The sequence below is a fragment of the Eschrichtius robustus genome, chromosome 7 (assembly GCF_028021215.1).
Source record: "Eschrichtius robustus isolate mEscRob2 chromosome 7, mEscRob2.pri, whole genome shotgun sequence".
Lineage (NCBI taxonomy): Eukaryota > Metazoa > Chordata > Mammalia > Artiodactyla > Eschrichtiidae > Eschrichtius > Eschrichtius robustus.
In genome coordinates, this window is record NC_090830.1 from 107,814,484 (window position 1) to 107,839,313 (window position 24,830).

General features: G+C 37.4%; 1 protein-coding gene across 1 annotated transcript in view; it reads right to left on the minus strand.

The window, feature by feature from the left end:
* Positions 1-24,830, minus strand: part of TM9SF3 (transmembrane 9 superfamily member 3) — a 76,556-nt gene that overhangs the window by 41,024 nt on the left and 10,702 nt on the right. Inside the window, exons 3-7 of the mRNA XM_068548283.1 lie at positions 16,784-16,906; positions 14,271-14,431; positions 13,180-13,257; positions 7,611-7,742; positions 5,854-6,020 (exon numbers count right to left, since the gene is read on the minus strand). Of these exons, the coding sequence (XP_068404384.1) occupies positions 5,854-6,020; positions 7,611-7,742; positions 13,180-13,257; positions 14,271-14,431; positions 16,784-16,906 (661 nt within the window). The remainder of the gene's footprint in view (positions 1-5,853; positions 6,021-7,610; positions 7,743-13,179; positions 13,258-14,270; positions 14,432-16,783; positions 16,907-24,830) is intronic.

Genomic DNA, 24,830 nt, shown 5'->3' on the forward strand with positions numbered 1-24,830 from the left:
AAATGACTATACTACCCAAAGCAATCTACAGATTCAATGCAATCCCTATCAAACTACCAATGGCATTTTTCACAGAACTGGAACAAAAATTTCACAATTTGTATGGAAACACAAAAAAACCCGAATAGCCAAAGCAATCTTGAGAAAGAAAAACGGAGCTGGAGGAATCAGGCTCCCGGACTTCAGACTATACTACAAAGCTACAGTAATCAAGACAGTATGGTACTGGCACAAAAACAGACATATAGATCAATGGAACAGGATAGAAAGCCCAGAGATAAACCCACGCACATATGGTCACCTTATTTTTCATAAAGGAGGCAAGAATATACAATGGAGAAAAGACAGCCTCTTCAATAAGTGGTGCTGGGAAAACTGGACAGATACATGTAAAAGAATGAAATTAGAACACTCCCTAACACCATACAAAAAAATAAACTCAAAATGGAATAAAGACCTAAATGTAAGGCCAGACACTATCAAACTCTTAGAGGAAAACATAGGCAGAACACTCTATGACATAAATCACAGCAAGATCTTTTTTGATTCACGTCCTAGAGTAATGGAAATAAAAACAAAAATAAACAAATGGGACCTAATCAAACTTAAAAGCTTTTGTACAGCAAAGGAAACCATAAACAAGACGAAAACACAACCCTCAGAATGGGAGAAAATATTTGCAAATGAAGAAACGGACAAAGGATTAATCTCCAAAATATACAAGCAGCTCATGCAGCTCAGTATCAAAAAAACAAACAACCCAATCCAAAAATGGGCAGAAGACCTAAATAGACGTTTCTCCAAAGAAGATATACAGATTGCCAACAAACACATGAAAGGATGCTCAACATCACTAATCATTAGAGAAATGCATATCAAAACTACAATGAGGTATCACCTCACACCAGTCAGAATGGCCATCATCAAAAACTCTACAAACAATAAATGCTGGAGAGGGTGTGGAGAAAAGGGAACCCTCCTGCACTGTTAGTGGGAATGTAAATTGATACAGCCACTATGGAGAACAGTATGGAGGTTCCTTAAAAGACTAAAAACAGAACTACCATACGACCCAGCAATCCGACTACTGGACATATACCCTGAGAAAACCATAATTCAAAAAGTCATGTACCACAATGTTCACTGCAGCTCTATTTACAATAGCCAGGACATGGAAGCAACTTAAGTGCCACCGACAGATGAATGGATAAAGAAGATGTGGCACATATATACAATGGAATATTACTCAGCCATAAAAAGAAATGAAATTGTACTATTTGTAGTGAGGTGGATGGACCTAGAGACTGTCATACAGAGTGAAGTAAATCAGAAAGAGAAAAATAAATACCATATGCTAACACATATATATGGAATCTTAAAAAAAAAATGGTTCTGAAGAAACTAGGGGCAGGACAGGAATAAAGACGCAGATGTAGAGAGTGGACTTGAGGACACAGGGAGGGGGAAGGGTAAGCTGGGATGAAGTGAGAGAGTGGCATGGACTTATATACACTACCAAATGTAAAATAGATAGCTAGTGGGAAGCAGCCGCATAGCACAGGGAGATCAGCTTGGTGCTTTGTGACCACCTAGAGGGGTGGGATAGGGAGGGTGGGAGGGAGATGCAAGAGGGAGGAGATATGGGGATATATGTATATGTATAGCTGAATCACTTTGTTATAAAGCAGAAACTAACACACCATTGTAAAGCAATTATACTCCAATAAAGATGTTAAAAAATACAATAAATAAATAAATAAAAATAAAAAATAAAAACCAGATTTGTTTTTTCAAGTATCCAATTAAACACTGCACATACTAACTTATTTCTTCCAGACTATCATTAACAAATTGATCCATTCTGTTTATAACTGGGTGTGTGAACACTGACAGAGAGTTCAAAAAGGCTGCTCATGTGACTGAGAGTCCAAAATGACTACTAGCGGGCTAAGTTTGTAGTCCCCAGAGACATTTCCACTAAATGGAAGTGTGAGTATAAGTTACAGTTTTAAAAATCAGACATACCCTTGCACCTCTTTGTTCATAAATATTTTATGGGTATTTTCCACCCAAAATAGACCATTTTCATCTACACTGAAAAAATCTGAAGTGGGGAACTGTCCTCCTTGTTCATCTCTCCAAGACTGGGGGTGGGGGGAAGAGGGTGACATCTAAGTAGCTGCTTCACCTGCACTTGCCATCTCACCACTGCAAAGCAAGTTTCAGCACAGCAGCTGCATTTTACCAGACTTACCCACACCTTCTCAAACACCATGCCTTCTCAAGGGTTAACATCACACTAACTGGCATCCCTACATTGATGCTGATCCTCTACCTATCTAAATATTTTTTTCTTCCCTGATTGCTATGATCATCATTGAGCAAAGTAATTTTCACATGTTACATTATCTGCTTTTTATCCTCTGGAATCCTTTAGATTCCTACTCTGGAGTGAGTCTTACAAATTTTATGTGCAAGTTTTTCATTTTCTCACCGTTTTGTATTTTTACTATCTCTATCTTCATTTCTACAGCCCAGAAAATTAAGAGACACGTTCTGGAGTAAGAGTGCCTAGGTTCAAATCCCAGCTTACTAACACCCTTTACTAATAGCTGTGTGATCTTACTCAAATTACTTAACTTCCCTGAGCTTTACTCTTCTCATCTGTGGGATGGAGATAATAATAGTCCCTTTACGGGGCTGACGTGAGGATTAAATGCTAATGAGCATAAAGCTCCTAACATGGAATCTCAATGATGTTAGTCATTTTGATATCATAATAATACTGATATCATAATAATACCCACAGCTGTAGTACTTACCATGTAAATGATTAAGTATGTTCACTTCAAATAAGCACAATGTAGAACAACCATCGATAATAATGACAGGCTAAAATAACAATGCATGACTTGCCTACTAATACCATCTATTAGATGCGGTTTCTTATTTCTAAAAGCTGAAAGTCTATAAGCAGAAAAGCTTCAGAATTAAAAAATGAATTGCCAACGCTGTAACCCTAACATTTGAGAAGGAACAAAGCAAAAACTTGGATTCCAGGAGAGGTTACCCACTACTAACTTATAAAACTGTGACTACTCCAAAGAAGACATACAGATGGCCAAGAAGCACATGAAAAGCTGCTCAACATCACTAATTATTAGAGAAATGCAAATCAAAACTACAATGAGGTATCACCTCACACCAGTTAGAATGGGCATCATCAGAAAATCTACAAACAACAAATGCTGGAGAGGGTGTGGAGAAAAGGGAACCCTCTTGCACTGTTGGTGGGAATGTAAATTGATACAGCCACTATGGAGAACAGTATGGCGGCTCCTTAAAAAACTGAAAATAGAATTACCATATGATCCAGCAATCCCACTACTGGGCATATACCCAGAGAAAACCGTAATTCAAAAAGAATTACTAGGGCTTCCCTGGTGGCGCAGTGGTTGAGAATCTGCCTGCCAATGCGGGGGACACGTGTTCGAGCCCTGGTCTGGGAAGATCCCACATGCCGCGGAGCAACTGGGCCCGTGAGCCACAACTACTGAGCCTGCACGTCTGGAGCCTGTGCTCCACAAGAGAGGCCGCGATAGTGAGAGGCCCGCGCACCGCGATGGAGAGTGGCCCCCACTTGCCGCAACAAGAGAAAGCCCTCGCACAGAAACGAAGACTCAATGCAGACATAAATAAATAAATAAATAAAAATTAAAAAAAAAAAAAAAAAAAAGAATTACTACCCCAATGTTCATTGCAGCACTATTTACAATAGCCAGGTCATGGAAGCAACCTAAATGCCCAATGACAGACGAATGGATAAAGAAGATGTGGTACATATATACAATGGAATATTACTCAGCCATAAAAAGGAATGAAATGGGGTCATTTGTAGAGACATGGATGGATCTAGAGACTGTCATACAGAGTGAAGTAAGTCAGAAAGAGAAAAACAAATATCGTATATTAACACATATATGTGGAACCTAGAAAAATGGCACAGATGAACCGGTTTGCAGGGCAGAAATAGAGACACAGATGTAGAGAACAAACATCTGGACACCAAGGGGGGAAAGTGGCCGGGGGTGGTGGTGGTGGTGGGATGAATTGGGAGACTGGGATTAACATATATACACTAATATGTATAAAATTGGTAACTAATAAGAACCTACTGTATAAAAAATAAATAAAATTCAAAAATTCAAGAAAAAAAAGACTGTGACTATACAGTCAGTGTCAATTCCGTAGTGATGCATTTAATCCAGCATTTAATGTAAGGCATGACTTCTTGAAAGATTTGAAATGCTTTTCTTGAATTTGGGATTCCATTTGAAATATATTATATCCTAAAATAAGAACTACCTACCAGAACACTGAAGTTTAGGTTTTGGCCAATTATTTTAAGGTTTATGCAGTAAATAAATTACAAAGGTTATATTAAAGAAATATGACAGAAACTACAGAGAAATAACTGTTGATTAATACACATTCACTGCAGTTCAACAAGCACTGATTGAGTACCCTGCATATACAAAGTTCTTGAGGTACTCTCAGAATGCAAAGATAAGACCCAGTCCTTGCTCTCAAGGAGCTTACTGTCCAGTGGTAGAAACAGCAATTTAGTATAGTTAAATATTTAATATACAACTAAAGAGCCATGCTTTCAGCAAAACAATTTACTGCTTGTCCACCAAATGCCAAGCACATTTAAGCAAGAAGGCAGCATGAACTGAAACAGAGGTACGAGATGTAACTGGGGACAAGTGTCATTCTGACTGAGGACTTAATGGGGTGGCATCTATACCCCAGGCTCAGAGCGTGTTTGCTTTGCTGAGGTCATGGTTCTCTGAGCACAAGGTTATAGGGCTACTAAATAGGGACTTGAGATCTTGGTGAATGTACAACTTTTTCTTATGATCCAAAGGCCTCACATCAAGAATTTCTTGCAGGACTTCTCTGGTGGCTCAGTGGTTAAGAATCCGCCTGCCAATGCAGGGGACACGGGTTCGAGCCCTGGTCCGGGAAGATCCCACATGCTGCAGAGCAATTAAGCCCATGCGCCACAACTACTGAGCCTGCACTCTAGAGCCCACGAGCCACAACTACTGAGCCCGTGTGCCACAACTACTGAAGCCCACGTCCATGCTCTGCAACAAGAGAAGCCACCGCAATGAGAAGCCCGCGCACCGCAACGAAGGGTAGCCCCCGCTTGCCACAACTAGAGAAAGCCCCACGCAGCAACAAAGTCCCAACGCATCCAAAAATAAATAAATTTATCAAAAAAAAAGAATTTCTTGCAACTGGTTTTGTTTTCAAAGAAAAAATGTACCAGAAAACCATGTAAAGATAGGATAAGAAGTCATCCAATTATTTTTCTAACCTCATGTGCCTTTTCCACCACTCTTTTTACTGTTATTTACAATGCTTTCTTCTGTCTGTAGAGTCTCCAAGTTTTGGAGGCAGATGTGAAGTACTAACTCAGTAAATGTGTAATCCTTGTGCATTTCTTATGAAGATCTAATTGGATCGTCAGATTTCAAAAAAGTGCCTATTCACTTTGTCAAACAACTCTGATTTGTAACTAATTCTGCTCATACCTCTAATGGAATATAACCTTTATAACCAACCAAAATGTTCAGTAAGGCTAGTAATTTTAGGATATAACAGAAAAATATACTTACAGCTGAAGAATACTGCTCATTATTTGTTTGCAATAATGATATTTAGGCTATTTAAATTCTAAGATAATTGAAATAAGCAAATATTTAATTATGATTGACTTAAAGGTTCCAATCATTAAAACTATTCAAGAACAACAAAAAAGTAATAAAGTTAAGCACATGAACTTACTCTGTATACAAATCTTCTATCATTGCAACAATAATAACAATGAGAGACACAGCAAATATCTGACATCCAGAACCAATGAGAGAGGAAAATATCAGCGGGTGACTTGATGGTCTAAATACATCTCCATGCACCTGCTTCCATCCATACTCATCTCCTAGGTCTCTATCCTATATACATATATATGTTGAAAGAAAAGAAAATAATTCAGAATGAAATTAAAATACATAAAATACGTAGAAATTTACAATTACAGTCGTAAGTTCCCTCACTACAAACTTAAAGGTATTAAAAGGGTTTCAAAATATCAAGAAAAGACATTTGTTCAAATTTAAAATAATTTCTGCCTTAATAACTTATAATGTTAAAGTGTTGTAATATTACTGAGGCTCAGGAAGGTAGATCCTGGTTGTACTCAGAGAATCTCAAAGAATGGAAAAAGAAAAGGTCTAGGCGCAAAAAGAAATGGTCAAATTGGGAGAAAAGCCCAGTGGCTCCTGAATGTTACTTTCAGACACTACTCTTGACGTTTACGTCATGACTGAGGCTCACATATGAGCGGGGGCCAGGTGGAGAGCAAAACTGAAGAAGATTAAAACCAGTACTAGATACCCTAGCAATGCAGAAATCTCCCTTATAGCCTGGAGCCTAAGAAAATACACAGGGAATATATCAAATAGTTAAATATCATTTAACTGTGTATAGCATTTTTTAAAAAGGATTCAATTTCGCCTTTTCAACCCAAGTAAGCAAGTATCCAAAACAGTGTTTCTTATGAAATATCAGTCCCTCAAGATAATCTTTGTGTTTTTTTTGGACTGGGTTGCGGGGTGGGGGGGGTTCTGGTCAGCCATGTTTGAGAGGCACCAAATATTTCATCTACCCTCTGATACTTCACAAAACACATGAGCATATTAAAATGTTAATTTGTTTAACTGTTTTCCAAACTTATTTAATGATGGAGCATATCTACACAGACTAGCCATTAACAACTGAAGCACTCTGCTGTACACCTGAAACCAACACATTGTAAATTAACTACACTTCAATTAAAAAAAAAAAAAAAAAAAGAACAGCCATTAACATTCCCTGGCAGTCCAGTGGTTAGGACTCCGCGCTTTCACTGCTGAGGGCACGGGTTCGATCCCTGGTCAAGAACTAAGATCCTGCAAGCCACACAGTGCAGCCATAAAAACTAAAAACAAAAAAAACCACTTTTGCTCATTTACGACACTGTTCTACAATTTAGTAAAAATAATTCAGTAAACAACCCTCCCCTTTGAACCTACTAAACTAAATGTAAATCAATCCTTCCACCTACTCCCTCAATTTTATGCAATATTTAACAGCATTAGAAAGATACCAATACAAGTCTACGACCTCCCAGCTGCAATTCTGAAATCAAAAGCTCCGAAAAGTGAAAGTCTGCTTCACAAGTTTGACATATCCTTATTAGGTGGCAAATCTTGGAGTGAACTAACAAGAGGTTATTTATACTGTTTATTTATCCCACTTAGGGTGAACATTCATATGTTTTGCTGAAAACAAATTAATATATTTGATTATAGGACATGTAATCAGGGCATGTAAAAACATTAAAATATTTGATTAGAGACCCCTCAGGGAGCTTTGTACCTTTCTAAAACCTGAAAATTCTGAATTCTAAAGCTCATCTGACCTCAGGATTATGGACTTGCTTCCAACATTCAATAACACTGAGTTAAATTGTTTTATAAATACAACATAAAATGTTTGCTTACCATGTCGTCCATTTCTTCTTCTTTACTATACCGGGCATAATCTTTTCTTAAAGTTCTCATTAAAATCATTGAAACTAAGCCCACCAAGAAGATAACCATCATGAAGGAGTTGAAAATTGAAAACCAGTGAATCTAAAATAACAGAAAATAAAATATTACTTACTTGAAATACCAGTTACAAAATTCATAGGTTTCGTGAGGACAATGGGATGTTAATGCAAAAAAACCCCACAAAAGCCTTCTAAAAACTTTTACATGACAATCCAAAACTAAGATATACTGGGAAAGAGTAATCAAAGGGATTGGCTTTCTTTCCAGTAAGCTTTAGATGCATTAAAAGTATGATACTGTTTACACGGATTATCACAATCAAATTTATTGTACAAATAAAATACAATTTGGCCACATAGAATGTGCTACTCAGCATTAGAGAGAAAGAACATGGGTTTTGGAGTCAAACAGGTCTGAATTTTAACACAGGCCCTGACCCCAGTTTTCTTACATCAAAAATGAAGGAAATACTACTATATCGTAAATGATTTGTACGGTTTAATACATATATAAACTGTACGGCACCATGTCTGGCGCAGAGCAGTAAATACTCAATAAATATCAGTTCCCTTCCCTCTAACTAAGCAACAACCTGAAAACCTCTTTAAAATTCTAAGACTCAACCATCATAGCTGCCCGCCATGAACTCAGGCCACCTTCCTGAATGACCTGCTTCCCTTGCTTCCAGTTCATCCTCTCCACCCTGTCGCATCACGCACTCCTCTCCAAAGCAGCTATCCATGGTGCAGACAACTCTGAGGTACCCCATAGTTTCTCAATGCCCCCAAGGCTCTTGACTTTGATTTCACCCACACATTTGTCACAAAATTATGTCCAGATTCAGCACATCTGACTTCAACTGTCTGTGGCACTGTCCAGCAATTCCTTTATATTTTAATTCCCCAAATTTCCTTATGGATAGTTCCAAAATTTCTCTTCTCTCTCAATTTCATTTATTTTTCCCTTCCTCTCTATTTCCATGCCATCACCTCATACCTGATAGCTCTAATGGCCTCCTAGTTGACGACCTTTATGTTTGGTCCTTCTCCTTCCTTTCAATCTATCCTGCAAAAGCTTATCCAGCAAATCTTTCTGAAACATCATGTTCATATATCACTTCTCTATTCTAAAACTTACAGCGACATTCCCTATTTTCTCACATAACAAATCTAAACTATTTTCCCTAATATTCTGTGCCCCTTGTAAGATGGCCACCTCAGCTTACCTAGCCAACCTTTCTTTCCGCTGTATCTTATAGTCCAATCAGGCCTACCGTTCCTCAATGATCCAAAAGTACAGCTTATTCACTTCCACCTCTGTATCCTTCTCATAATTTCTTCTCACATGGGATCCACTTCTATCTACCTCTGTAAATTCTATCTACAATTTAAAACCCAACTCAAAGCCCCTCTCCTCCATAAAACCTGTCACACACATATTTTAATTATTCACAGATATTCTCTTGCTCTAAACTTCTACAGATACATAGAATATTTAACATGAAGGAGGTACTGTTCTGTACAATTAGGATTTTAACTAGATTTTAACTTGGGCTAACATGCTGAGCATGTGCACTAGAGTGAAAAGCAGTACTGGCTGTTATCCACCCAGAGGCTTCAGGCAACTGATAAACTATGGCTTCCCCTGAAAAACAAGGGGCAGTCAACTGCCTCTGCCTCTTCATAAGATCATTTCTTCCTTCATTCAACAATTTATTTATTAAATACCTATTGAAATTATAAAGGAAATAATGAATGCATTATATTTTGAAATACTTACCAAAAAGGGTTGTATAAATTTAAGTTTATCACAGAAGTATCACTTAAGATTTATAAATGCAGTCTATAATAATAGGCTTTTCCAAAGGTTTGATTTTGTTTCTACTCTGGGAAATTAATGACCCAGAAAAGGACAAGAGAAAAAAAAATTTACATACATACATATATATATATATATATATATATATATATATATAAAACTCATATCTCTTTTCAGTCAATTTATCAAATTTTTGAAGAGAAAAAGTTTTATATAGTTACTACTTAGTAATAAGAAAGATACACCCCAAAATGCAAAAATTTCCAGCAAAGCTCTCTATCTTCTAATCTAAGATACAAACATTAAACTAATACTGATTATAATGTACTACTAATAACCTGACATTTTATAATATTCCTTTACCTCCCAAATTATAAAATGTTGTATGATTCTGAAATTATTAACCAAGGGAAATATTTCTTTAAAACAATAAAGAAATGAGATGTCACAGAGGGGTTACTAACCCTACGAACTGCTGACTCCAGCACCCCGAGTGTTGCTAATCCGAAAGCAGCACCCCAGGTTTGTCATAAATGTTAGAACACTGGAGATTAACTAACTATACCACCAGGGCTGCCTCTTCCTGAGCACCTGCTCTGGAAACACTAAACCAGGTGCTTTATATACACTGTCAAATGGAATTTCACAACAACTCTGCAAGGCAGTATAACCCCTGCTTCACTACTGAAAAGAAGCTAAACAACTGAGTCATCTGGCCACAGTTACAGTAAATGGCAGAGACAGAGTCTGTATCCAGCTGGGGCTCCTAAGTCTGTGTTTGTAGTCACTGTATTAGAAACAATGTCAACTCTTACACAGTAGATCCCATCCACTCCTGCCGACTCAAGGAAAATGCTTCAGTAATTCTCCCCCATCTCCTGAATCATCAGTTTTGTACTCTCTACTGAACCCCATCAACATAACAAACATGTTTTTCTTACATTTAAAAAAAAAAAAAAAAACCCCAAAAACAAATCCCCACCCCCCTCCTGATTCCATCTTTCCTACCGGCTACTACATCATTTCTGCACTCCCTTTAGTAGCAAACTTGCTGCCTCCAATTCCTCTCCTCCCATTCTCTCTTAGACCAGCTCTGTTGAGATTTTGCCCCACCACTACACCAAACCTGCCCTTTGTCAAGTTCACTGATGACCCCAGATGAATCAACAGGTACTTTCAGTTCTCATCTTACCTAATCCATCAGCAACAATTCAGAAATAATCTTTCTATGCTCTGTGACAGACTTTCCTCTCTTGGCTTCCAAGATACCATACAATCTTTTTTTCGCCCCATACCTTACCAATATCTCCTCAGGGCCCTTAGCTGGTTTCTCCTTTTCTCCCTGAACTTATACTACTGGCTCCCAGGGCTCAGTCCTTAGTCCTCTTCTATTTGTACATACTCTTCCTTGGTAATTACATTCAGTCTCGCAGCTTTAAATACTATTTATGTGCCAATGGCTACAAAATTTGTACACCTCTCTTTTGAACTCCAGATTGATATATCCAACTAGCTAGTCATTATCTCTGTCTGGATATCTTACAGACATTTCAAAACTACCATGTCCCAAACTGTACTCTGATCTTCCCCTCCAACTCTCCAAATACAGCTTTTCCACCCCACTGACAGCAGCTCCACTCTGATAGATGCTCAGGCCCAAAACTGTGGAGTCTTTCTCAAACCTTCTTTATCTTTCTATCCATCAGGAAATCTTGCTGGCTCTACCTTCAAAATACGTTCACAATCTGGCGTCTTCTCGCCACCTCCACTGCTATGCCTTGGTCTGAGCCACCGTTACTTCTCACCTGCATTAATGCGACAGCCTCTCCAATGGTAACCCGGCTACTCCCCGTTTCCCACACAACCCATTTTCAACATCACAACCTGAAAGACCCTTTTTAAATAGAAGTCAGATCTGCCATTACCCTGCTGAAAACACTATCCTGCCCCCTTTGCATTCAAAGTCCTTAAAGCAGCCATGGATGATCTGGCTCCTGCTGCCTCTCTGACTTCATCTCCTACTTCTCGTCCCCTTGCTCTGCTCCAGCCATACGGGCCTCCTTGCTATTCCTCAAGCACACCAAGCATGTTCCCACCTAACAGGCCTTTCCATGGTGTTGCTTCTGCCTGGAATACTCTTTCTCCAGATGGCCACATTCCTTATTTCCTTCAACTCCTTCAAGCTTTTGCTCAAAAGTCCATCTCAGAGGCTTACCCTGTCCTCCGTACTCAAAACTACAACTTGCTCTACCCACAGCACTCTTACCCAACTGCTCTTTTTTATTTTTCCACGTACACATCTTTCAACATACTATACATTTTAGTTCTTATGTTTACTGCATGTCTCCCCCACTAGTATGTACGCTCCAAGAGGGCATGGATCTTTGACATTCATTCTCCAATGTATTCCACTTACTGAGTACAGTGCTTGACACACAGCAAGTGCTCGATTAATATTTGTTTAAAAAATATATATGGTATACAGTTCTACTAGTGAAAATGCCAAAAGGCAGACTTTCCACCAAGCTGTCACTACCCCATGAGACTAGAAGCAAGTAGACCTAGGTGTTCCAATAGGGAATGTCAGTTGGAAGCCCTCATATTCTAAATGCTACTTAAAGTTGAAGTTATTTGTGCCTATACCTTTAAATGGACTACCATGTTCAGGACTGCCTGAGCGCTGAATCTGAGGAAAAGCCCTGGGAGGGTGGGGGAGGGAATCGTAGCTCCAGGAGTAGCACACTAAATCTTTCAGTAGGGGCTAAACCCCAAACAGCTTCATTTTTTTCTCCTAGGACCCCGTGGAAGATTAGAAGTAGTAACAGGTTCTGGTGGAGTCTAAGGGTGGAAACTGGCTGCAATGATATAACTCTGAGACAAAAAAAACTTATAAGCCATCTCAAAAATTGGTGACTAATAAACTTCAGGATTTCAGTCCAAAAGATAGAAGAGGCAAGTCAGGAAGAAAGTCAGAAGAATGGATACATCCCGATACCTTGTAGTTTTTTCATATCCATCCTTGAAGGAGTGAACCACCAAAATAAAATCTGTTTCTTGCTAAAAATAACCAAAGCTATCTGTACAAAAACAGCAGCAATGCCACTAGACTAAGGATCTGAGATCCAGCGTATACCTGCTGGTGGAGGGGTGGGAGGCACCTTTCCATTCTTGGTGTTTCTTTGTATGTGAAAGGATTTCCCCTGGCAAAAACTCCTGGTATCACTCCACTCTTGTATTCATTCCTTCCTAGAGGATGCATATATTCTGCTCTGTTTCTCCACACTGTAATTTTTACACACACAGGCGCCCAGGTAGGAAAACTTGAAACAGTCCAGCACTGTCTGAGTGTGTTAAGCTTCTCCAATTCTGAGTTTCAATATTAAGAAGCCCACTTGACCACAGTTACAGCCACATTCTCCAGTATTAGCCTCATCAGCAATAAAAGTGGTATCTTGGCTTCCCATATGCTGTATTCTTGTGTATCTCTCTTCGTTGGTTTAAACCAGGCATGATGAAGGGAGCTTTTGACTGATCCTCTAAAACTCTCTATCACTCTTATGACTCTGAGCTCACATCTGAAATCAGCATTCGTTAAATCTGAGATCCACAGCCCTAGCACAGTGCCCTATATGTGGCAGATGTTCATTGTTTAACTGATTGAAGCACATACTGAACATCTTAAAATACACAATTTACCTACCCTGTGTTGAAAAAAGGACGGATCAAGGTATTTGTCAAATCGATCTTCAAATTTTACATCTGACTTTTTCCATTTTACCTGAAAAAAATTTTTTTCATTTGAAAATCAAGGCCAGTAAACAATAATCTGATAACAAAACTCTGAGCAAAATTTGAAAAGATTTACACACTTAGAATAAGATACTAGAGAAATAGTAGAAAGTTACTACCAATTTGAGATGCAACTTTGAAATACATGATAGAAAAACTAGCCAACTTTCCTCTCTGTGTATTAACAAAACTTATGACTTAGAGAGATCATTTCAGTTTTCAAGGACTATTAACTGTTGCTGACTTACATTCTCTGACCTCATAAATGTGATAACAACTCAATTAAACAGACCAAATAAAATAAGAATCTGTACATCTTTGTCTTTAGATTGCATTAGTTTTATTACAATGATGTTTCTTTATAAGTACGGTTATGCAAATATTATTTGCACTAGGTACATATGCACAAAGCTTGAAAAACTTTCAAAACTGTCTACTAGCAATGGATTCATTCCAGTTACCTGGAAAAAAAACTACCAAAGAGAGAGGCTACCTACGTCGGATTTCTCTTCTTTCCACTACTTTTAATCCTAACAGAACAGAATTAACTTGACAGTTGCAAGGGGCTCTGACAAGCTCTTACTCTGCAGGAGTATCTTATTCCAACTGATAAAGCAAAATATGGTAAACTATACTCATCCAGAAATTTTCAACATGGCATCATCTCTTAATCTGCAACAGTAAAAAGGAAAGAGAAACAAGGAGTAATGTAATCTAAAAAGTAACCATGAAAACACATGGCTGGGTTAGCTAACTGCCCAGTTATAATGGTAAAGTTTGCTGAAGCAAATGGTAGGTCCTGCCAATGCATAACAGGTATCTAATACTACAGACCTGAAGTATACCTCCCTGCTTTTAGGAGGCTTACTTACATACATTAATAATATTCTGTTGCATCCCATTTCAAGCTACAATTTCAATTACTAAAGTTGTAAAACATACTTAATTGTTGATATTAAGTGACAAACACTGCTTCCTGGATACAATTATTTTAATACTTACTGAATATGACATCTGGATTTTAGTATTGGGAACCAGTTTCACTTTTCCTTCACTAGTTAGATTAACATCAACAATTCGATTTCCATTAAAACCTATTTCAAGTTTTTTATAGGTCCAAAGATAGTAATCTTCCCCATTTTCATCTGCTTCACCAACAATACCTTCAAAGGAAATAACACTTCATACAAGGTATGTAATATCACTTAGTATTTAAAATACATTAGAAGCTAAAAGCTCATTAAAAAACATTTTTATAAAAAAGCAATACTACCATTATTCCTCATGGTTAGAACAATGAAAAGGTACAGGCTGGACTTCTCTTTGTTAACTACTTGGCAAACACACAACTATTTTCACACCATGGTAAAAAAAAGTGATGCACAGCTCAGCATAACCTATCACTAATTTGATCCTCAAAGTTCATGCTCTGTCATTAGTATCACCTTCATTGTAATAATCATGACTGTGTAGTTTATATTCCTGAATATCTCAAAATTTCAGGGAGCACTATATCACTATCTGGCAAGGTTCTCAGTTTCGTGGTCAAACTAAAATTAAAAGCAAGGTCTCCAGAGGTCTAGTCCAGTACTTTCTCTAATAACCTATGATCAACCCATTCCTAATAAGCTGCACATATGTGTATAGTGGGTACCAAAACTTAAAACACCTCCCCTTTATACCTCAAGTATTGGACTTATCCCTGGGAAGTCAACAAAATGAAACGAGAGTTGAAAATAAATGGTAATGAGGCAAAAGTTAAAGTGATCATTTTGATTACAATTTGGGATACTGAAGGAGAAGACCCAAACAAGGGAGTAGGTAGTACCTGAGGATCTATCTCTTGTGCCCTCATACTGTCAGCTATTTATCCAATGTTCCCTACCCAAGCCTATATATTCATTAGCGCCTTAGGCTCTAAAAGTTACTCCTTGGGCCTTCCCTCTACGGCCAATGGAACTCATGAAAAGCATTAGTGGGAAAAAAATGATCATTTCTTATTAAGAATTATTTGCTTATTAACCAAAGTTGTTATAATTGGTACAAGTTCAAGGAATACAGTTTCACTTTGTTTGAGGTTGTAGAGGGATAATAAAATCCTTCCAATAATTAATTTCACCAAAGTTTATTTACCTATCTACTCTGGAAACTCTGAGGGTGGAGACATAATTATACCAAATAGGAAAGTATTCTCTAAATGACTTTTAAAAGACTCTGAAACCTTTATACCAAGAAAAGCCAGATAAAGATTTTTTTCTGACAGGGTTTCCCATGGTTCAGACATTCTAGGACGTCCAAAAGTATCTGCCCTAAACATGGCAGAAACCCAGAGCTAAAAAAGATTTATGTTAAGACAGGAAAGCACAGCTGCCATGTTGCTTATGGAGGCCCACAGAAATGACGGAAAAACCCTAAGGTTCTAGACATGAAACCCATAAGCAATGCAAAAGACTTGCTCTCTCACCAAAAAAAGAGAAAACCCGGATTAGTGGGTTCTCCTAAAACTACAGGCTCAGAAGTCTTCAGCGAATAGTCAGCATATCTTCCTACTACCCTCAGAGCCAATCACAGAAATGTCTGTTATACTAATTACAGTCATTTACATGAAATGCTTACTATTTGTACCTAATTAACATGCAACACAGTAATGACGATGCATACAATTATATCTTGAGATTAACTTTCTTACAAATTCCATCTTAGTACCATATTAAACTCTGGGCTGCTATGTTCAGTCTTTCAGTTTGCTGCTCATGAATACAGTAGTCTGCTAATAATTTTAAGAATTAGAATATTAATTATATATTATTTATATTTAAGAACAAGTGTCCAAAGACCAAAAAATAGAAACAACAACAACAACAAGCCATTAAGAGAAAAATGTGATCAAACATGCTGGCTATGATAGCTGGCTTTGCTTTACATATTAAATAATTTAACCAAGCCCAGCACAAACAATGTTTGGATTATAATAAGTTGGTATTAACTATTGCATTGTTCCTCTCCATTAACACAGATGAACAAGGACATAAAACGTAAAAAAGTTTTTAAAATTTTAAACATAATAGACTTTTGGAAAATAACATAGGAACTAGCAAAACAAGTCATTCAGGAGACTATTATATCCAAAAACCATACTACCACAGTGCCACATGAGAGAAAGCCAGAATATAACTTTAAAATCCTATTCAGTCCCTTTGATTGTATTTGATAAAATAAGTCAAAATAAGATGTGAGAAAATGGAGGGAGGGGGAATATTTCGGATTGTTCAAAGCACCTTTTGACCTCTTGAATATGAAAAGTTACACTGTATAAAAGTTATATTTTCAGGGATTTTCATGTAAAGTTTGACAATGTCAAAAACCCTTCAAGTAACAGGAAACCATAAAATTGATGGTAAAATCATTCTGTGGAAAACACTGAAAACACATTTATTGACTGAATAGTCATTACATAAATCTTGCTTATTATGCAAATATTCCCCAAACTTTAAAAAATAACATACAATACTTACCCCATATTGGTAAGTCATCTATGTACATCTGGTACCAGTAGTGATTTTTGATAGCATACACAAATGCATCTCTCTTCTCTTTATCTAAGTCAATTTCACAGTAAGTGGCTGGCATCACATCGTCTGCATAAAATAAAAATTGCAAATCAGTACACTCATTTGCAAAACAGTTACAGGAAGAATAACACACAAAAAAGCCAACATTTCCTGAAGTTAAAATTTCTACTCATAATAGTTGAATCTGGGTGATATATATATAGGGATTCAGTATACAATTCTTTCCTTTTTGGTGTATGTTTAAGATTTTTCACAATAAAAGAATTTTAACCATCTTTACTTTCAAAGATTATCTTACTAAGTGAAGAAAGCATCTCTTATATAAAGAAAATTATACAGAACATTTACAAAGTAACTTTAAAATGAACAAATTGATTTAAAAACAGAAATGAAAAAGCTTAAAACACATAGGAAAGTTTTCACTTTATACAAAAACTCAAGAATATGATCCTAAGTAGAGCTAACAATTTCTAGCTATGAGATCTCTGAGATAAATATTCATTTGAACATTCCTGGAAGTGCAAGTCACTGGAGGCCACAGATTCCATGAGGAATCCCAGTGACTCTTCATAATTCGGAAGATTAAAAGGCAAACCTCTATCTAGCAGGCATCACTGTTTATAAATTACCCAGAAGTTCCCTGGAGATGAGTCATTTCCAGTCTTGACTGCTTTTAAAAATACTCCTATCTGAAAATACTATTCAGATGGTCTCTAACTTATAAACCTTTCAAAAATGTGCTTAGGATCATTAGTTTCTAAACAAAACAAAGCAAAATCTGAAAAGCACTCTAGATGTCCATCAAAAGGACTGAACTGTTTTTGTATGTTACTTAAGCAACTAGGAAAAAAAAAAAGAGAAATCAATCTTAACAACAACAAAAAGCACAGATGTTTGTTTTTAAGTTCTCCTGTACTATAATATCGGTTATTTAGAACATGAAATACAACTTCCTCCAAGAAACAATGTTAAATTTCCCAAATGTTGATTAAAACAACTTAAATATAAATTGCAGCCAAACTATAATTAATAGCCATCTATAATGTTGTTTCTACGAGAAATAACAATCTGATGTATAACTCCAGACACCACCACCATGTTTCCCCGGTTCTCAACAGAGAGAACAGCTTACTATTGCTCAGCCCAGAGTGGACACCCCAAAACTACAAAACCAAAGATGGCAGGAAACACTGAAGTCCCATGAAAGAGGGATAGGGAAATTCTCTATCCAAGTGGGAGAAGAAAACTGCTTTGTATCCAACAACAATGGCTCCCACACATATTTTCTTTCTACCCAGGCCATTTTTAGGCAGCAAGAAATTTAGGGTTTTCATAATGGTAAAAACTGAGGCTGAGCAGAGGAGAAGGCAGGGAGAGTTAAGACGGAGATTACTACAAAGGATGCCTACAGCAGGAGCTAGGAGAACTGGCAGCAGGAAATTATAGCTACAGAGAAGAGAGCAAGAACCAAAGGAAGGTCCAGGTTGAGCAGCAACGAATGGCCACAGTGGCGTGGGAGGACTCACAGCTACCTCTGCAAAGCCACCAAATTCCTTGCTGTCACAATCAGACATTCACTGATAATTGTCATTAACAATATAGCAGTTTCCTGTATGAAGTTCTGAGGTATACAGTATGACATCTACCCATATATAAAGCTTTTAAAAGATTCCTTACAGTCTGGGGGGCTTCCCTGGTGGCGCAGTGGTTGAGAATCTGCCTGCCAATGCAGGGGACACAGGTTCGAGCCCTGGTCTGGGAGGATCCCACATGCCGCGGAGCAACTGGGCCCGTGCGCCACAACTACTGAGCCTGTGCGTCTGGAGCCTGTGCTCCGCAACAAGAGAGGCCGCGATAGTGAGAGGCCCGCGCACTGTGATGAAGAGTGGCCCCTGCTCTCCGCAACTAGAGAAAGCCCTCGCACAGAAACGAAGACCCAACACAGCCATAAATAAAAATAAATAAATAAATAAATAAATTAAAAAAAAAAAAAAAAGATTCCTTACAGTCTGAACTTTAGTTCAACTCTCCACCATCCTCTCTCCCTATACTCTAACCAGACTCAGCCACCTGCAGTTCCCACACACCTTGTGCTCCCTTGGCCTCCAGATTTGTTGTTTGTGCAGTAAACCCCACCTCATGTGTCCATCCTAAAATCTTCCCCATGCCTCTACCCTGTCCCCCAGAGTAATCCCTGATTCCCCAACCCTCACTCCTCTCACCACACAGCCTGCCCCCTTCACTGAAGTCCCACGGCTTTCTCTCCATATCTCCTATGGCACCTAGGCCTACACCACTTACAACCTCACACCAGTATCTTAGCTCCTCAAAAAGACCATTAGGTCTTGAGAGCTATGTCTATAACTGATCATAACCTTTCTGGCCCCAGCTATGCCTGTTTCAGTACGCTGCACAGAGCAGGCACTAAACAAATAAAATATTTTAACAAATTTTAAGAGCATAATTCTCCATTTATTTGGCAAAGGAAGTCACTAAGTACATTAGAGTATGCACATATACATGCATCTGTGTGTGAATGGTGTGTGTGTGTCTGTGTGTATGTCTGTGTGTAAGGACAAAATGCCAATATAAACAAATGAAATTTTTGAGCTGAGTATCTCAGAAGGATTGACAAAGAAGTCTTGAAGAGTATCTTTCACTGATACAAAACCTAGAAAAGAAATGTTGTGGTAAAAGAGAAAACATCATTATGGAAGGCTCTATCTAATAAGGGCCTGGGTTGGTCATATTTTAATGAAATTCCTCTTGCAGGCATGTAAGCAAATACAAACATCACAAATAATTAAAGAGCCTGGTTGCTCAATTGAAAAAGCACTTCTCTCAGGAGGGAGCCGCTTTGAAGATAACGAATGTAATGTGCCTGAGTATACCAAATCACCACTCAGCATTCTACATGACTGGAAAACAATCTGAAAATCTATTACCACAAAACACTACTTTAAAATTACAATAGGGCATACCCTTCTCACGGGAAATACACACCTATGAATCCTGAAGGGGATGCAATTAAGATCTTACCAATGCAAATACTTTTTATGAGGGAAAAAAGAAGAAAACCAAAGTTATAAAGTGGCAAATGTCAATACTGATTTTTCAAACAGAAAGCAAGGGTAAATTCTGGAAACAACATGCCAATAAGTCTGTCATCAATTCTCAGCAACACTCCGGACTAACAACTGAAGAGACAGTGAAAGCACTGAAAAAAGAATGTGACAATTATTCATGAGTTCTCTAAGAACATATCATGCCTTACTTTGTTTAGTTTCTCTTTTAACAGCATTACTGAACTGGAAAATCAGAAATACTCTACCTCAAATTCAGCAGCACTTAGCAAAGCTTCTCATGAAGTCACTATAGACAAACTATAGAGAAATGGGCAGAAACTTGGGTTTTAGTCTGGGTTCCACTACTTACTAGCTTTGTGAATAAAAGCAAGTCACTTAACCTCTGTGAACCTCAGGTCCCTCACCTGTAAAACAGATAACATCTATGCTATCTCCTTCCCAGAGTTGTTTTAAGGACGAAAAGTGCCAATATATTCACAGTGTTAAGTTTTCTTGAGCCACACACCCCCTTGAGAATCCAATGGAAGTAATATCTCCCTTGTCCCCACAAAATGCACATTCACTCAAAATTAAGTGTACAATTCCAGAGGTTCACAGACCCCTGACGCCAGAGCTTCTGGTTCAACTTTGTATACCCAGAGTCTACCATAGGGCTCTGGAATACAGTAAGCTCTCAAAAACTGCTGAATGAACTTTTTACAGGACTGGAAAAACTGGCATATTCACCATTAATTAATCAACCATCTACATAAACCAATATTGATTAACTGACCAAACTGGCTGGCAGTATAAACTGTATAATTTTTTTTCGAGATGGCTATTTGGCAACGTGTATCAAGAACTGCCTTAAAAATGATTATACCCTTTGATTCAGTAATTCTACTTCTAAGAATTTAACCTAATGAAAGATTCATAGATGCATTAAAATACTTATGTGCTAGTATAGCCAAATGCATTCTTATTTCTAACAGAAAAAAAAAAAGGCAAAAGCAAGGAAGAAAAGGAAGAAAGAAGAAAACAATGAATATCTTGTCATTGGGAAATGGGGAGAAATTACAATATCAAGTTATAGAATACTATATAAATATATTTTAAACAGAGTAATTAACAATATGAGGACAAGCCGATAAGATGTTGAGGAAAAAAAAGAAGAGTAAAAACTAATTTATACATAACTTATTAAACGAGCCAGCAAGTGCTTAGAACGGTATCCAGCACATAATAAACACTATACAAGTGTTCGTTAAATACATTTTTAAAAATCATATATGGAACATGAACCCAATATTTAAAAATTTTAAATACTGTGGATGAATGTAAAGATGGTCAGAAAAAAAGAAGAAACTGTTACTGGTATTTCTATCCAGGTGATTTTTATATTCTTTACATTTCTCTGTAGTTTCTAAATTTTGTACATTGATCCTATATCACTGTTAAAATCAGAAAAAATATATACACATACATTCCTTTGAAAACAAAAAAAAGACAGATGTCAATCTGAAAAGAATAATGTTAGCAATGGTTTAAATAAGAACTTATAAAAAGAGCAGGCTTATCAAATTTGCAGTTAGCACAAAGTTTAAAAAATTGCTAATACCAAGAATTCAAAATATCTAGAGTCAAGATTCAATACAAGATTCAAATTATTTGGTCCAGCTAAAACACTTCAGTTGAAACCAATAAGACAAAATATTGCATCAAGTTCCCAGACTTCCGATTAAACAAGGCAGATTAACCACAAGTGTCTTTTACCTCCTGAAACTCCATTAAAATGTCAATAAAGGAATAAAAAGGATGTAGGCGCACAAGGACAAAAAGAGGAGAAGACAGTGAGAAAAGATTTCAATCAATGTTGGGGAAATGGAAGACGGTGAATGAATAATAAGGCAGAGGAAACCATAACAGAAGGGACAACAGGATTGTTGTCACAGAACACAGGAGACACTCAGAACTTGGAGGCACCACAGACGTCGAAAGGTAGAGGAGAGATAGACGTAGGGCTGAACACATAGGGGAACTGTATAAAAATATGTTTATAGAGGGGCTGGATGCCTAGTTCCCCTCCTGCACCCATCACACAGCTAGATGAATAATATCCTCAACTTCCCCGCTGCAGACCAGAGGCACTTTCCCCTAGAGAACTTCAGCAGAGAGGCTCCAGAATCAGGAAGAACAGGAATAGTAGAATCCAGGGACTGGAAACAGGGTGGGGTTCACCTTAAGCAAAAATCTTCATTGGGGCTGAATGAAAAGAACTGCCACCTCCCAAGCCCTTTCCCCACCCTTTGGCAATCAGGCTTAACTACCCAGCCAGATATCTGGAGGGAAATACCGCATAGTAATTAAAAGCTCAAACTCTAACGCTAGGCTGCCTGGGTTCAAATCCTCACTCCGCCACTTGCCATCTGTGAATCCTTAGACAAGGTTACTTAGCCTCTGGGCCCCAACTTCCTCATCTGAAAAATAGGTATAATACACCTCCATAAGCTTATTTCGAGGATGAAAACAGACTAGACTGAGAATCACTGAACTAGAAATACATAAGGCTCTAAGCAGCCCTTGGCATATCTACATAACTGCAGTACTCTCAACTTACCATTTCACTCTAGAGAAGTAGAAGAAATACTAATAAAATAATTTCACCCCTCTGTTAAGTTAGAATACTCAAGGAAGAGAAAATTCAAGGGAAGATCAATAAAATAAATGGGAGGAAGGAATCCTCTAGAAGTCAACTTTTCAACAATTAATATCCTTCATTATTCTGCAAGAATTCTCAAATGAGAGGGAAGGGATAGGGTGGTGACCTTCCCTGCTTAGGAATTACTATTCCAGATCACCTAATGATCATAATGAACCAATTATAATAAAGAACAAGTAGGCACAAACTAGCTGCTAGACAACTTATTAAAAGCTCACCATGTCTTAATAGCTAAGGATGCAACAGTGAATAAGAATGCAACTGTCCCTGCCCCAGCGGAAGTAACTAAATTACCCAGCAGGCTAGTGCAGCAGCCTGAGGATAAATCAAATCCTATACTCAATAAACTAATTTAACATTTCATAATTGCTAATGCAAAATCAAGCTGGAAGCACAGACACATACTATGTGCTATCAGTATTCATAACAATAACCATTTCTTGAATGTAAACTATCAGGAACTTTGATAAATGATGTACGTGCACTATCTCATTTAAACATGACAATTCTATCAAGTGGATATTATTTCCCTCATTTCATAGATGAGGACAATGAGATCAAAGAGACTGAATACTTTGTCCAGGACTACATAGGTAGGCAGAGGCAGAGCTGAGATGCATCAAGTCTCTCTGACTCTAAAGCACATGTTCTTTCCACTCTACAATGGCAAGATTCTAGGAGGTACCCTTGAAAATTATAGGGTAATGATTTCAGGTCTGGTTCAAAGATATCCAATTTAAGTCTGCCCTTTGCATTTAATTTTGTCTAAATGTTCTCAATGCAGCATTTTGTCTAGTGATAGTATAAAAACTATTAGGAAGAAAAAAACAAAGTTGTGCATAAAACCTCAAAAGGGAGCTTTTGAGGCATCCTGTATTAGACTCAAAACTACTGCTGGTTCCCTAAAATAGTCTATTTAGTGACTTTCATTTTACACAACCATACTAATCCATTTAGCCTGACAGAATCTACTAGGTTAAAAAAAAAAGTTGTGTGTTCGTGTGTATACACATATAAGTGGGTATGTATATGTATAGTTTTTCCTAGTTTCACAATATTTCCAAAATTTTATTTTCTTACTTGAATATGCCTTCAGAAGAACCTTTAAAAATCAAATACTTAAGGGATGAAAGATTAACAATATAAATATTTCTACAGTTTACACAGAGACAGAGGGTTCAAGTTTCCACACAGCATTAGTATGTTGTGATATGCCTTGGGTAATTCATCTTTGGGCCTCCCTAACAGGAAATCAGATGACACAATCTCTAAGGTGCATCCCACCTTTAAAATTCTATGATACGATAAAGAACAACCAGGAAACCTCACAAAACACTTTTCAAAGCACAATCAACTTTATCTTTGAACAGGGTAAGCAAAGGTCTACAACAGAAAGAGAAATCTAATCAGCATTTACTATTGCATCTGGACCACTTAACGTGGCAGCTTCTTTAGCAGCATATCCATGATGGAGTGTAGAGTTGACAAGACTCCAAGGAACCGCCGACTCTTAGGGAGTAACATCTGGCCAGTTCTGATTCTTTTCATCTAAAGGTGTTTAGTCTGAAAGGAAAATAAATCCCACTTTTATAGCCCATGAAAACCATACCCCTCTATCTAAATAATCTTTCCATCTCAGCCTCAAGAAACTAATAAAAGAATGGTTAAGACAGCTGAATGAGTACTCTTCTTTAGTAAATAAAGGTGAGGATTGCAACAAGTGATGAAATCTGTCCATAGCAGCAAAGTAGGACTCGGGGTTTTTGCCTATTTTCTCTCTGGTTCCTTTTTAATAAACTAGAAATGTGTACCAAATATGGAAAAGGAGAGAGTATGTGAATAAATGTAGTATTGAGGTTCCCAAAGATCACATATTCTAGTCTAACTTTTCTCCTTACCTGTAATTAAATATTTAAATTACCTCATTAAATTAAAACAAGCCTCAGGGCATGTTTACAATAATTCATAAAGTTATAAGCAAGGCCACTGTGGTTTAAATTTACAACTTAATTTTAAAATTAAGCCCCAAGGAGTAATACATGGGAAAAAATGTAAATATGTATACCTATTTTCAACAACAGTAAGAAAAAAAATCCTAAAAACAAGAATAGAATTTAACAAATCAAAATTAAACATTATCTTCAAAATATTATCTTTAAAATATCTCATTTCACATTCTCCTCCCAAAAGGCTAAAAATATCAGAA